The sequence below is a fragment of the Catharus ustulatus genome, chromosome 11 (genome assembly GCF_009819885.2).
Source record: "Catharus ustulatus isolate bCatUst1 chromosome 11, bCatUst1.pri.v2, whole genome shotgun sequence".
In the NCBI taxonomy this organism is placed as follows: domain Eukaryota; kingdom Metazoa; phylum Chordata; class Aves; order Passeriformes; family Turdidae; genus Catharus; species Catharus ustulatus.
The window spans coordinates 5,365,047-5,378,000 of record NC_046231.1 but is presented as its reverse complement, the minus strand read 5'-3'; the positions used below and the strand labels follow the sequence as shown (position 1 = coordinate 5,378,000).

General features: G+C 42.8%; 1 protein-coding gene across 1 annotated transcript; it reads left to right on the top strand.

Annotated features, from left to right (window-relative positions):
• Window positions 1-5,617: 5,617 nt before the first annotated feature.
• LOC117001207 (nucleoside diphosphate-linked moiety X motif 19-like) lies at window positions 5,618-9,730 on the top strand. The gene is made up of 3 exons (XM_033069334.2): window positions 5,618-5,920; window positions 7,205-7,412; window positions 8,438-9,730. The coding sequence occupies exons 1-3, from the start codon at window positions 5,618-5,620 to the stop codon at window positions 8,662-8,664; spliced, it is 738 nt and encodes a 245-aa protein (XP_032925225.1). The 3' UTR covers window positions 8,665-9,730.
• Window positions 9,731-12,954: the final 3,224 nt, after the last annotated feature.

Below are 12,954 nucleotides of genomic sequence, written 5' to 3'. Positions count from 1 at the left end.
ACAGCGCCGGTGGTGGGTGGGAGTGCTGGGACCCGTTGCACGGGGAGGGCATCTGGGGCTGTGTTTAAAGGCTACACTGATCTTTGAAAAATGTTTGCAAATTGAGCACCTGCCAGTAATTCGTTACTTTGTTGTGCGCTGCGCGGCTCCTCCCTGCAAGAAAAAGTGCGCCTTATAGTCCGGTGCGCCTTATATGATCTACAAAGTTGCAAAATTTGCCAACTCCCTGGGGGTGCACCTTATAGTGCGCCTTATGGTCCTGAAATTACTGTAAGCATTTAGAATAGCTGTCAGGGTTTATCTGAGACCATTTTCTGCTTGCCATCTGCTTTCAAGACTGCAGATTGCAGTTGGGCAGTGGGTCACAGCAGTCTCAGCTGTGTGTTCAGAGTTTGGCTTTACTACCCACTGACAACACAAAACCCTGTCAAGTCTCTGGCTGGAGCAGTCCCGAGACATCATAGCACGGGATATGCTTTTCAGCTCCATATCCTGGTAAATTGGTAGCATGCTGGTGAATTTTCTTTACTACTGCAAAGAAAAACAGTATTTCTGATAAATTCTACAAAATACTTTAGTGGAGTTTTTATTTTTCCACAGGCTGGCCGCTGAATTATGTCAAGGAAAACAAGACTTATTAAAGTCAGAGAAGTTAGTGCAGTATGGACTGCAGTAAACTTATTTTTAAATACTCTGAAAAGTCTTGACCTGATTCTGATTTTTGCTATTAACAGTTGACATAATGACATTTCGCTTGTGAAGGATTTGAATCCACCTTGTATTTTCAAATAATTTAAGTAATGCATTTGCGTAAAGAAGTATCGTAGGTCATTCTACACCCCCTCTTGTTTCCATTTGGATCACTGTGCACTGTTTATCTGTTGATCTTGCTTTTCTTTCTGTCTCTCTCTCAATCTCTGTCATGCCAGTGAAGCACATCACACCTGGTCTGCAGTCATAACTTTGTTTCCTTGGTAAGACTCGTGGAATTCTTCTCCTGTGCATGTTACATACAATTCACTAGACTGTTTCGTGGACCTGCAGTTAATTCTTGTTCTGCCTGAAAATCAGTTTGAATTCAGTAAGAGGCTACCATTACATTCATTGACATTCCTGATATCTACTGCTCCTATGAGTCAGTAACAAAACAAATCATAGTTGCCTTATCTTCTAGTTTAATTTTAAGACGATCTAATAAGAAAAAAAAAAACATTTATGGAAGTGCAAATTAATGGCTGCATTGGATTTCATTTCAGCTGGTCCATAATGACCTGGAAAACACAGTGCATTAGTATGTCTTGATCAGAGAAACAAATTTCCAATGGCTAGAATATCGTGTTGGCATCAAGTAGCTGCACTTTCAAAAGGGCTCAGTTATTGAGTGTTGAATGGTGTCGGACCTTGGGTCTCTGGTCTGAATGTACAGTTATTTCACAAATACAAGCCGCACCATTTTGACTAAAATTTGGCTCCCACACTGGAAATGCGGCTAATACTCAGGAACGGCTAATACGTGAACAATTTTCTGACATTTCCACCCCCAGAAGTGGAAACCGAGGTGCCGAGTCGAGCAACTTGCCAGTTAAAGCCAGCATTTCACAATTGTTACAAATTGTTACTCTGTTGTGCCGTGGGTGGAGCCTGGCTCCCTGGAGACAGCATGGGGGGCAGGGAGAGAGGCGGGAGAGCTCTCTCCTTCCCTCCTCTCCCGCGGCCTGGGGGAAGGCGGGGGCCCTATGCCACCATTGCCGTGGCCCGTGGGGTAGGCGGGGAGCTCCTGTCCCTGCCCGCCGCTGCGGGTGCGGGGGGGCTCCGTTCCTGCCTGCCACGGTGGGGCAGCGCCAGGCCGTCGTGACCGAGCCCAGTGGCAGCGGCGACTGGCCCCCAGCGGCCCCGCCGAGCGGCAGCGCCAGGCTGGGCCACCTGGCCCCGACAGCAGCCCCGAGCGGGCCGAGCCTGCACAGCCTTAGCTCAGCCAGTAAACCCCGCCCTGCCGCCGTTCTGTTACTATTTGGCAACTTTGTTGCACGCGGGTCCTCGCTGCGAACGACAGAGTGGCTTATATTCGGGTGCGGCTTATTTATGGACAAAGAACGAAATATTTGCCAACACCCAGAGATGCGGCTTATACTCAGTGCGGCTTGTATTTGTGAAATTACTGTACTCCTTAAAACCTGGTCATGAGTTCCCTTGAAAGTCTTGCTTTGACTGCACACACTATTTGATTTAAGGTGTTGACCTTTCCTTACTGAGTGAGAATATACATATATATATATTCAGTGGGTTTGAAGAGGGATCAAAGAGAGAGTTACTTCCAAAAATAGTCTGTGCTTGTGTAGCCTTTAAAAATGAAAAATAGATCTTTTCAGAGTAATGGCTGTTGAAAATGTGCTCTCATTACTAATTTTTAAATTGCTTTTCTTGGCGCAAACATTTCTATGCAGGACCCCCTATTGCATAGTTGGAGAGAATCCAGCATTTTAGCTCTTTAATCAAACTCATAAAACTCTTCACAATTACTCTATCTTTGATGGTAACAAGAAACTCCCAAAGTATGTTAATAAATATCTTCAAGCACACTCTTTCGTAGCCCTAAGCTACATACAGTCCTCTAACGGGGATCCTCTGCTACAAATATTCAGCAAATAGTTGGGATACTCATGTGTAGCACGTAGGAATGTTAAAAAGCAGATTTCAGCCCTCTCAGCTGAAGATCATATTCCTGAATGTCCTTCACATGATTCATTGGCTCAACAAGTATCAAGTGTCATCCCTTTGGGAGAAGAGCTTGGTAAGGCACTATTTAATTTTTCCTCAGTAAGTCAGCTGTGTCTTGGTCTTGTAGAGGAACGAGTACTAGCTCAGTTTCCTGACAGAAGAGGGAAGCAGAGATGCCTGTGGAGTGACAATGCTCTGCCAAACAGGGCTGGCAAGAAATACAGGTAAGAGAAGCAGGGGTTCTTAACTGCAGTGAAGTTTACTCTGTCATAACAAAAAGAAGGTAGTAAAGTCACTTTTTAATGCTACCTGGTTGACATGGAAGCTAAGGACACTTGTGATCAATTTTCTTTTCTTTGCTTTTTTTTTTTTTTTTTTTTTTTTTTTTTTTTTTTTTTTTTTGTTCCACCACAAAACCAGACAACCCATTCTTCACCCAGTTTCTTGTCCAGGGTTTTGTACCCTGCATAATGAAGAACATCTGTACCTCGAGTAAAGCTTGACATTTCCCTGCCTATTCACCAAAGGCCTTTTTCTCTTCTTTCAATGCAACACTACAAACTCAATGCCTGGGAAGGAAAACTAGTGGAGTTTCTGGAATGTTCTATTCTAATCACCTTCCCTCCATATTTCAATAGAATTTCCCAATTCATGTGGTAGTAATTTCCTTCTAATCATGTTTCCTATGTAACTTTGTTTATTCACTCCTACTTATTCCCACTTGCCAAGAAAGTGCAATGAGACTATCGTGGACATCTATCTTTCATTATACTAAGAACAGATTAATCATGCTGACAGCATGCTAACAAAAGGATGGTTTTCATTAATTAGCACTTATAAATAATTAGTTAAAGGTTACAGAGTGCTTAATGTATTCTTTAGTAAACAGTTATTACAGGGACTAGCCAACCAATAAATTGCTTATAGCTAGAAAAAGCCTTTCTCTTGGGCTTAGAGTACTTCTCAACCTTTCTGAAAACCATCACCACCTGAGCAAAGCGCTGATTGCCTAGTCTTGTGGAAAATGAAGCCTTTTGTACCTCATTGCCATAATGCATTTCGTATGAGTTTATTATATCTTTATTATTCATACTAACATATCTCTTTATTTTGCCTTGATTATTTGGTCATGTGCATAGAATTGATATTTTGAAAGGAGAGAGAGACCATTTTGCAGCCTACTTGGTGGTGTTGGGCAAACCATCAGAGTTCAGGTTGAGGTATAGTGATTTATGGTATGCACTGCTCAGGTTCCTATTAGCAACTTCTTCATTAACTCTTCCTAGAAGTGCCTCCTGGACTTAGGCTGTAATCATTAATGAAACACCAATCTTAAAGAAATTAAGGTTTTAGTTAAAAGTTAAAAGAAACTGGGCTTGAGATAGTTACCTGAAACTCAAATAATTGATTGCCTGTCAATTTATGTTTGTTCAGCTGTGCTTACAATGGGGAAGGATGAAACTAGTAGTTAGGTCCAAGGAACGCGAACAATTGCAACCAGAAACTCATTCTTTGCAAAACTGGAGTTGCCCCAAAAGCCATTTGTATTGTCATTAATAAAAAGGTCAGGGTGAGGAAGACTCACCTTACTTCCTCCTTCTAAGACCCCTCCCCACAAAAACGACCCCAGACCTAATTCAAGAAGCCAACCACGCATGCTTAATAGCCATTCAAGCTAATTGCCATAGGAAGCAGGTGATGGGAGGGGCTGGTATTATGAATATGTATTTGTCTGAATCTTTTGTCAATAAATAGACTCTGTGACCACCTGGAATTTTGCAGTGTGTATTAGGGGGCTACCCCACGCTGCTGCCCAGCGCTGAATAAACATACCCTTTCTAACTTTAAATTGTTAGAGAGTCTTTTGTCCGTCACAGTTGAGTATCGGTACTGGACCAATACTCGTATTTTGGTAAATCATTACCATTACTCAACAGCTCCATGTGCACACCTGTGAGCGGGTAAAGTTTTATATTTCTGAAGAAACCATCTGATTTTATTTTAACACTAGCAGAATCAAGTTTCATAGGGCATCTAATGAAGACTGAAAAATCTGGATTACAACTTTGAAAAAAGGCAGCAAAGCTTGTCTCTGGTGGGCAAGGACTACATCAAGTCTCCTAACACCCCTGGTATGTTAGCAAGATCCAATGGATACTGCTTAATTACCATATATTGGCAAATACATTACATTAAATATTTTTATGTATATAAAATTATAGTGCTGTGCAGGCAAAATTCTGAGAAGGTTTATAAGCTTATAAAATTTCTATGAGCCTGTTGTCTTCCATTTATCACAGTGTTTCTATAGCAGAGTATAGAAAGGAAAGCTCAAGGTGTTTTCTTTGTTACCTCTCTCTCATCTCAAGGGCTCCATTCTTGAGAGGAGAAATTCCAGGATTCCACAATGTAACCTGAGCTGATCCCAAGAACTCAGCTGGATTCTCCACAAGAACCATCCACTGTCACAGGGTTGTTTTTATCGTCAGCCTCAAGATGATAAACGTTTTCTTACAGGATCACCCAGAAAGCGTTTTTAAACAACGAGATTTTTATGTGATAGTTTTTCACCATGTAGGGAAACTCCATGGAGGGGCTCATGTTCCCTATAATAGGTACCCCAGCAAAAACAGGCTATGAAAATGTAGTCCTGTGTCAGTTAAACCAGGTGTTTCTCCCGGCCATCGCTGCCCTAAACCCTCCGTATTTCCTTAAGCTTTCGCCGTCCGAGGACACCCGCTACTTACCGGCTTAGGGGGGCTGAGGCATCCCGGCTGGCCCGCCTCCCGCGGCCCTCCCCCGGGCCGGCCCGCCCCGTGCCTGCAGTGGCTCCTCCGGGGGCGCAGGCGGCGGTGCCGCCCGGGCCCGTGGCTGTTCCGGCGCCCTCCGCCCCGCAAAGATGAACCCGCGGCTGCGGCACTGGCGGGAGGCGGCCACGCTGCTGCTGGCGGCGGGCACGCCGGGCCGGCCGCCGCGCTCGCCGCTCGGCCCCTTCGACTATGAGCTGCTGCTGCTGCGCCGCAGCGCCCGCAGCGGCTTCATGCCCGGCGCCCACGTGTTCCCGGGCGGGCTGGCGGAACCGGCGGATTTCTCCGATTCGATTTGTACCCATTGTACTCCTTGTTCTGTCACTACGGTTCCTGACAAAGAGTCCCTGTCCAGCTTCCCTGCAGTCCCTTCAGATCCTGGGAGGTGCTGTGAGGTCCGCACACAACTGTCTCTTCTCCAGACCAAAGCCCTCCCGATAACGCTCCTTGAGACGGGAGGAAAGGTTTTTACCTGCATGGTGCCCATCTCCCCTGGACACCTGGAGCTGCCACCACCACCAGCAGAGGTGCAGCAGCTGTCGGGAGAGGGTTTTTTGTGAGGTCGTTGTACGTGATCTGTGTCACATCAGATCCCTTTCACCGTGAATTACTGTCTCTTCCAAAGGCAGTTGACAAATGCCATTTTTTTTACATTCGTTCCTGCAGTATAGTGCAAGGTTGTCACATCTCCTCAGTATGCTGGGAGAGATCCATGTGGTATATCCAGGTATACTCCAGGACTGCATGAGATGCTAATAACTTTTGTCTTTTGGAGTTACTCGGAATGTTTTAGGTAATATGCCAACTTGTTGAAATAGTCTAGTAAAACTTTTGAAATTTTGATTTTTTAAATGTTTTTTCTTTTTCAACTGAGTGTGTAAAAGTAACAAACTTCATGAAGCTCTAAGGAAGCTCAAGGTCAGGTACATTAGGGTCCTCACATTTTTCTAGGATTCTGAAAAGTTTGATTACAAGTTAGAAGTAGATGAGAAAACAGACAGTCCTGTACAAGCCTACCTAACAGTTTTGGTATTACTGATGTTGCTATATTTATTTGTTTAACACATTTTGCTACAGTAATTTAAAAGTACCTGAAACCTTACTTTCAAGAATTCACGTCGTAATTTTGTTAATAACAGCATAAATCTACTGCAAACGATTATGCACATATTATTAAATTCACCATGTGAGATGAAATCAGAATTACCAATAGTTTAAATATGCAGAATTAGTATGAATAGCTGGGTGTTCACGCTCTGAAAACAATGCTTCTAAGAAGCAGATGTTTAGAGATACTTTTAATTCTCAAAGCATCAGTGGGAACCTCTGGTAATAGCAAGTTTAATATTTTCTGTTGGTTTCAGTAAACTTTTAGTCATGCCCCTAAAACAAATGTCAGTTTTTAATCCCGGCATGTCAGTGTGTAAAATAAAGACTTATTTTCATTGGGAAAAAAGGAGTAACTTTTATAGATTGCTTATTGCGTTTTTCAATTCTAAGAACATCTTTCCTGTTACTTTGGTAACATCATTTACACATGGCTTTTATTGTGTTCAGCAGATATGGTCTGTTGCAAGCTGCTTTGCTGTACAGACTTCCTTGCTAAATGACTTTTCAGTTCATTCAGACTTTCTGTCTGCAGCTAAACTATTATTTCAAGACTTGCTTTCATCTTCCAGTGGTCATCACCTCCAGAAGCCATCGAACGTTTTAAGTCTCAAGAGATCTGGTTTCCTCCACCTCAGTTTTATGAATTCTGCAGGCTGTGCAACTTCTCTTCCCTGGAGGAGCTGCAGAAGTTCAGCTCTGAACGCGCTCTTGAGGGCTGTGAGCGCTGGATGCCGGTGATGCTGAGTGCTGCAGATGGACTCATCCAGCTGCTGCCAGGTAAGGACATGCTGGAGGGTTCTCCTAAATATACAGCATCTTCTGAATGCTGCATGCTGCAGCCACATGACATAACCCATCCTTAACTGTAAGGAAAATACTCTTCTAAGTTACTGCACACCGTTTCTCCCTTGTTTGCTGCAGCTGTGACAGTGGCTGCAGTCAGAGACAAGCCAGGGGATTGGACAGCACAGTTATTTCTTAGTTGCTCATGATCTCATTGTCTCACCATGTTATCATATGTGTATTTGTGAAGAAAGTCCAGCATTTCAGCTTTGTGTAACCTGAAGGATGTATTAGAACTTCTTCTGTTTAGCCCTTTTCCGTGGAAAATCTCCTTTACTTCAGTTATCACTTTGTAAGAAGGGAATCAAGCACAGCTGCAGTATCACACCTCCCAGCTGCAGTGATATGGCACTGGACTAAAACCATACACATAGTCATCTTCCTCCTGCCCTTTCTACTACTTAAATCTCTCTCGTTTCATAATCATGTAGTGCTAAGAAAAGCTGCATATACTATTTATTATTTTCTGCTTTTCTTACTTTGTTTTTCATTATGCTTTGCCTTTTCTTGGTCACAATTGCCCTCTAGGACTTCTGTATTTGGGGTATATTATCAGTCTTGAACAAGAGTATAATGCCTTGAGATGGCAAAACATTTATTTCCTTCAACAAAATAGAGCAAAATAAATTTCTGATCTTAGTCCTATCCTTGTACACATGAAGAAGTGCTTGTCCTGTTCTCCACCTATTATATACACTCCTACCTGCCCAGGCTGTGATTACAGCATATTAATGGCATAACATTGAGTGTGCACTGCAGTGTCACTGACATACTTCAGAAATTTATGGGTCTGTCTTTAAATCTGAAGATGTTTAGAGGCAATTCACTTTTGCATTGCAAAGTACATTTCCACTGATTTACGTGTGCTGATAAATCCTAAAAAATTGCCAGTGTCACTCAGTGAAAAAGCTGAAAAGTAAGGTTGGCAATCTATAACTAAATCTTTTTTCTACACCCAGGAGATGAGTTATATCCAGAAGATCCAGATTATACTGGAGAAAAGAAAATGATTATGTCAACAAATAAGAAGGTTGAAGATCTCATGAAAGAGGCTGGGATATTTCACAGGATAGTAATAAAAAACACCAACAATCTTGCTATCTATGTTAATATTCAAGCAAAATATAAGCATATAAATCCACTGATGATGCAGTCTGATAATTCAGATTACAATAGCAGATTATAGTATGTCATTGGTTTAAATCTAGATTTTTAATTGCATATATGTCACTATGGGTTTGGTACTTTTAAACTGTTGCCAAATAGTCATGAAAATATTCCTCTGTCCTGCCAAAGCATTATGTTTGTGTGTGTGTGTGATGTCACATCTATGTGTATCTACTCTTGAGTCTTTAGAAACAGAACAGTTGTGCCACTGTTGGCTCACAAAGGTGCTCTTCTCACTGAAAATTTAAGTATATATTATGTTCAGAACAAGCAGAGAGGAGCCGAAGAATTCTTTTACTATGCCTCCCAAAGTTATCCACTAGATAACTGCAATGTGTGTCTAGAAACGAATCAAATCTCCCATATTTGTTGACATTTCCCACTCTATTCTCTCTTCCATTTTGGGGAAAAGCAATGAATGTATAGATATAGATACATAAATTAATGACAATGCACTTTTAAAAAGAATATTATAAAGTTAATTTTTGTATTTCATATACTTAAATCTTTTCTATTAATGTTAATCATTCTAAACTACAATTTTCAAAGGTAGACCTAATTTAAATGGAGTCATCTATGCAGGAATTGAGTACATTCTTTTCATCAATTTTTAAAAAGTCTTTAAGTTGTAAGCAATTTTTAAAAATTAAAAGTGTAATTTTTTAAGCTTCAAAAAGATATCAGCAACTTAAGGGAATAATATTGCTCCTTGAAATACCCACTTCCATATTCTAACATCCCACTTTTTGCTTCTTAACTAATATAACTAATATAACTGAGATTTTAGAACTTAAGAGGAAAGATATTGCTTAATTTTTGGTTTGGATTTTTGTTTAGTTGGATTTGTCTTTTGTGCAATAAGTGGAGTCAGTGGAGCAGTTTTGTAAATTCTTTGTCTGGAAGGAGAATGAATGATGATTTCAGAATAGTCAGTGAAGTTGTTCAGAAAGCTTTGTTCCAGCTTTTGTTCTGTGTTTCAATTAAAACCTTCTGCAACAATTCCATTAAATTGGTTTGTAGCATTCATTTGGATGAAAAAAAATACTGAATAAAAAGCGTGTCTTTCTCTTGTCTCTTAGAACATACCCAGGCTGTTGGTGGTTTTGCAGACCTTCCTGAGGTTTTTAAACCCAGGCTGACAATGACCACGTGAAGCAGAACTGTGTATTACGCACTAGAACACCTTCTGAATATTCTGACTTTCCCTTTTCTCCGGTCACTGGAGGCTTCACCGGCCTGCATAATTTTTCAGATGCAGTGGAGAGTGCCCTAGGACCCACACTTGCCTGTCCCTCAGAACCCTTGGACTCATCAAGTCCCAAGGACCTGTCTATGTTCAGGTTTCTCCGATAATCTTGACCTGGGTTTTCTCCTATAAAACAAAGTACTCATATCTCCTCCTCATCTTGAAGCTCAGGGATATGGGAAATGTGCGAAGCATGACTGCAGAAAAACTGAGCCAAAAAAAGAAGTCAAATGTCAAGAAATCCTGTCAGCCCTCTCTGTGTGGATTATCACTGATGTACTGGGGGGTGGGGCTGTACATTTGTTTAAGTTCTCCTTTTCTAATCAGTATACCTCTGGAAGCTCTTTTTTTATTTTTTTCCAGCTCCCTTGCCACATTCAGCTCCAGCTGTGCCTTAGTTCACCTGATCCCATTCCTATATCCCCAAACACCATCCCTGTAGCCTCCCCTATGGATTCCAGTGCCCATGCATTTCTTTCTTGCACTTGAGTCAGACCAGAAGGGAAGACTCAGCTTCATTCGTCTCCTGCCTGCTTTGTCCGATTTCTTACATGTGAGAATCAAGAGTTTTTGTGGTTCAAGGAAAAGATGCTAAAAGAGCTGCCAGCTCTCTGCTCCCTTGCTCCTTTATCCCTGAGGGCAGATTCCAGGAGTTCTCATCCAATAGTTCCTTAAACAAGGGGCAGTGTGCCCTCCTAGAATTTTCACTTTATTCCTCTGGACCATATCCCTCGAATTCAAATACACAAAAGATCTTTTATTTTCATTGTTCTGCCCCTTACGCTTATTCTACCAATTTACTCTTATGGTAGAAAGTGGGTATTATGAGAAAATATTTTTGATGAAGAAGTTATTTAGCACCCAGAGCACATCAGGAATGCGGCTATGGGAGTGTGGGCAGGGGAGGTGATGCCAAGTGTGAGGGAAAATGCAGAGTTTTGGCGCTTGTGTTAGGAGAGGGCTCTCTCTGTCTGGTTGGGGTTATGTCTTCCTGCAGAGCCAAGGACTACACTAATGACTTATACTAAGTAATTTCACCACCTCCACAGGGGCAGATCCCTATGAACTCTTTCCAATTGTCCATTTACTTCTTGGTACTACAGCTGGTTTTTTACTTTTTTCCTGGGGTTGTTGTCCCTGCATTAGTTAAGAACGACCAGTATTTCCGAAGAACTAGCGCTATTTCACCATTGCCTCTGCTACAGAGACTTTAAGCCTGAAATAAATTCCAAACCCCAAAGATTTATTCTAGTAATTCCTCTCAAGTCCCAGTAGAATATTCTGGATTTCAAGTTGTTTGCTGTAATAAAGACTTTTATTCTTCCACTATGAGGCTGGTTTCCACTTGATACAAAACTCAGGACGAAGGATTTCCCTGCGCTCGGTGAGCTTTCCCGCAGCGTCACGGGCGTTTTTAACGCCGAGAAGAGGCGGCTGTGCCGTGGGCACGGCCCGGTCCGTGAGGGGCCGGGCAGGGCCCGCCCCGCGCTCCGAGCCAGCGCCGGGGGCGGGCGTGGCGCGGGGGAGGGCGGGAGGGTCCGGAGGGGGCGGTGGGAGGTGCTGCGGAATGCTGGGATGAGCCTTCTGGAAGGTTCGGCGGGGCGGTGCGGCGTGCGGAGGCTGGCGGCGCCCGAGAGCGAGGTGCTGCTCCTTCGGGGGACAGCGAGGAGCTGTGGCAGGATAGCAGGTAGTGGGGATTGGGAGGGAAGCGAAGAAAGTGTTTTTTCAAGCCGTGTTGCAGTGCTCCGTGCCTCCTGGGCGAACGGCGTTCAGGTGGAGCACGGCTGGGCAGAGGGATGGGGTTATTTTTTCACAGCTAGCGAGCTGTGCTTTCTGGCAGAGTTTGCACTCACGGGGGTGGCTCGAGAAGGCTTCGGCCTTCTGTAGGTCTGTGTTAATGCAGCGGGTTGGGGCGAAGGTTTTAATGACTTAGAGCATTTGACAGGTTAGATACTATCTAGTGGTGAGTGTGGGATTTGAGCAAGTCTTTGTTTTCCCACTCCGTTCTTGACAAAGCGGGAATGCTGTTTGGAGCTGTTTGGGAGAGCTGGCCTTTTCTGTGGGTGTGCTTCATCCCTGCCACGTTGATGGGCCACGTAGAGGGTTTGCACTAATTAACCTGAGACTCCAGCTGAAGTTAGTGATGCTCCTCGCCTCCGCGTATCTCTTGTAGTACATTACAGTACAGGGTCAGAAACGAGTGTGTAATTCGGGAGCTTTGCTTTTGTTAAATGATCTTGGGTAAAGCTGCAATGATTTCGGCTGTTCCGTTGTCATGTTAAGCCGGGAATGATCAGTGCTGTCGTTTAGAGCTTGGCGCTGTCACCACAGGGTACCTGTGTTGCTGCTTAATTCTGGCTTGTTCAACCGCAGCTTTAGAAGTGGAAGGACAATTTGGTGATTTTCCTTTTCTGAAACATTTCATTAGGCACCTACTTAAAGTATTAATTCTGCTAAGTTTTAAACTAGACACTGCGGTGATGATACCACGGTGTGCTTTCATTTCGGCTTGTGCTAAAATGAAATGCCAGTTACTTGCTGGAAGTTTCATTATTCTGGAGTAACTCCTAGAACTGGAATGTACCATTGCAGACAGATGTAGTGTGAAGTACTAATAAAAAACTTGACGTTAAACTTGTTTGCAGAGTTTGGGATTCCTCTTTTGTATTAGGCTGTGGGGTTTTTTTAAAGTTGTAAATATTCTCCTCGGGTGTTTCAGTCCATTTGGTCATGTAAGTAGGTTGTAACAGGCCTTGTCTATGATCAGCCTATTTCTGCTGGCCTTTGAATGGAAAAAATGCAGCATGGATGGCAAATCCGAATTAGACTTTATCATAGTTCCTCATTAAGAAAGCTGGTTTGAACCATTTGAAAACATGTAAATCATTTGCTTAGACTAATACTCCTGGCATGAGTAGTAAAAATCTGTAGGCTTACTTTAGGCATAAGCTCTTCAAATAGGACCACGACAAAAATGGTGACAATAGAAATGGTTCATCAGTGTTTTGTGTTTTTGTGGTTTTTTTACAGTAGTGATAAGTGACACACAGGAGATAAACATGG

Coding starts and splice junctions, on each gene's coding strand:
- LOC117001207 (XM_033069334.2), top strand. CDS start 5,618: ATGAACCCGCGGCTGCGGCACTGGCGGGAGGCGGCCACGCTGCTGCTG. Junction 5,921..7,204: donor ATCCTGGGAGGTGCTGTGAG/GTCCGCACACAA, acceptor TTCATCTTCCAG/TGGTCATCACCTCCAGAAGC. Junction 7,413..8,437: donor ACTCATCCAGCTGCTGCCAG/GTAAGGACATGC, acceptor TTCTACACCCAG/GAGATGAGTTATATCCAGAA.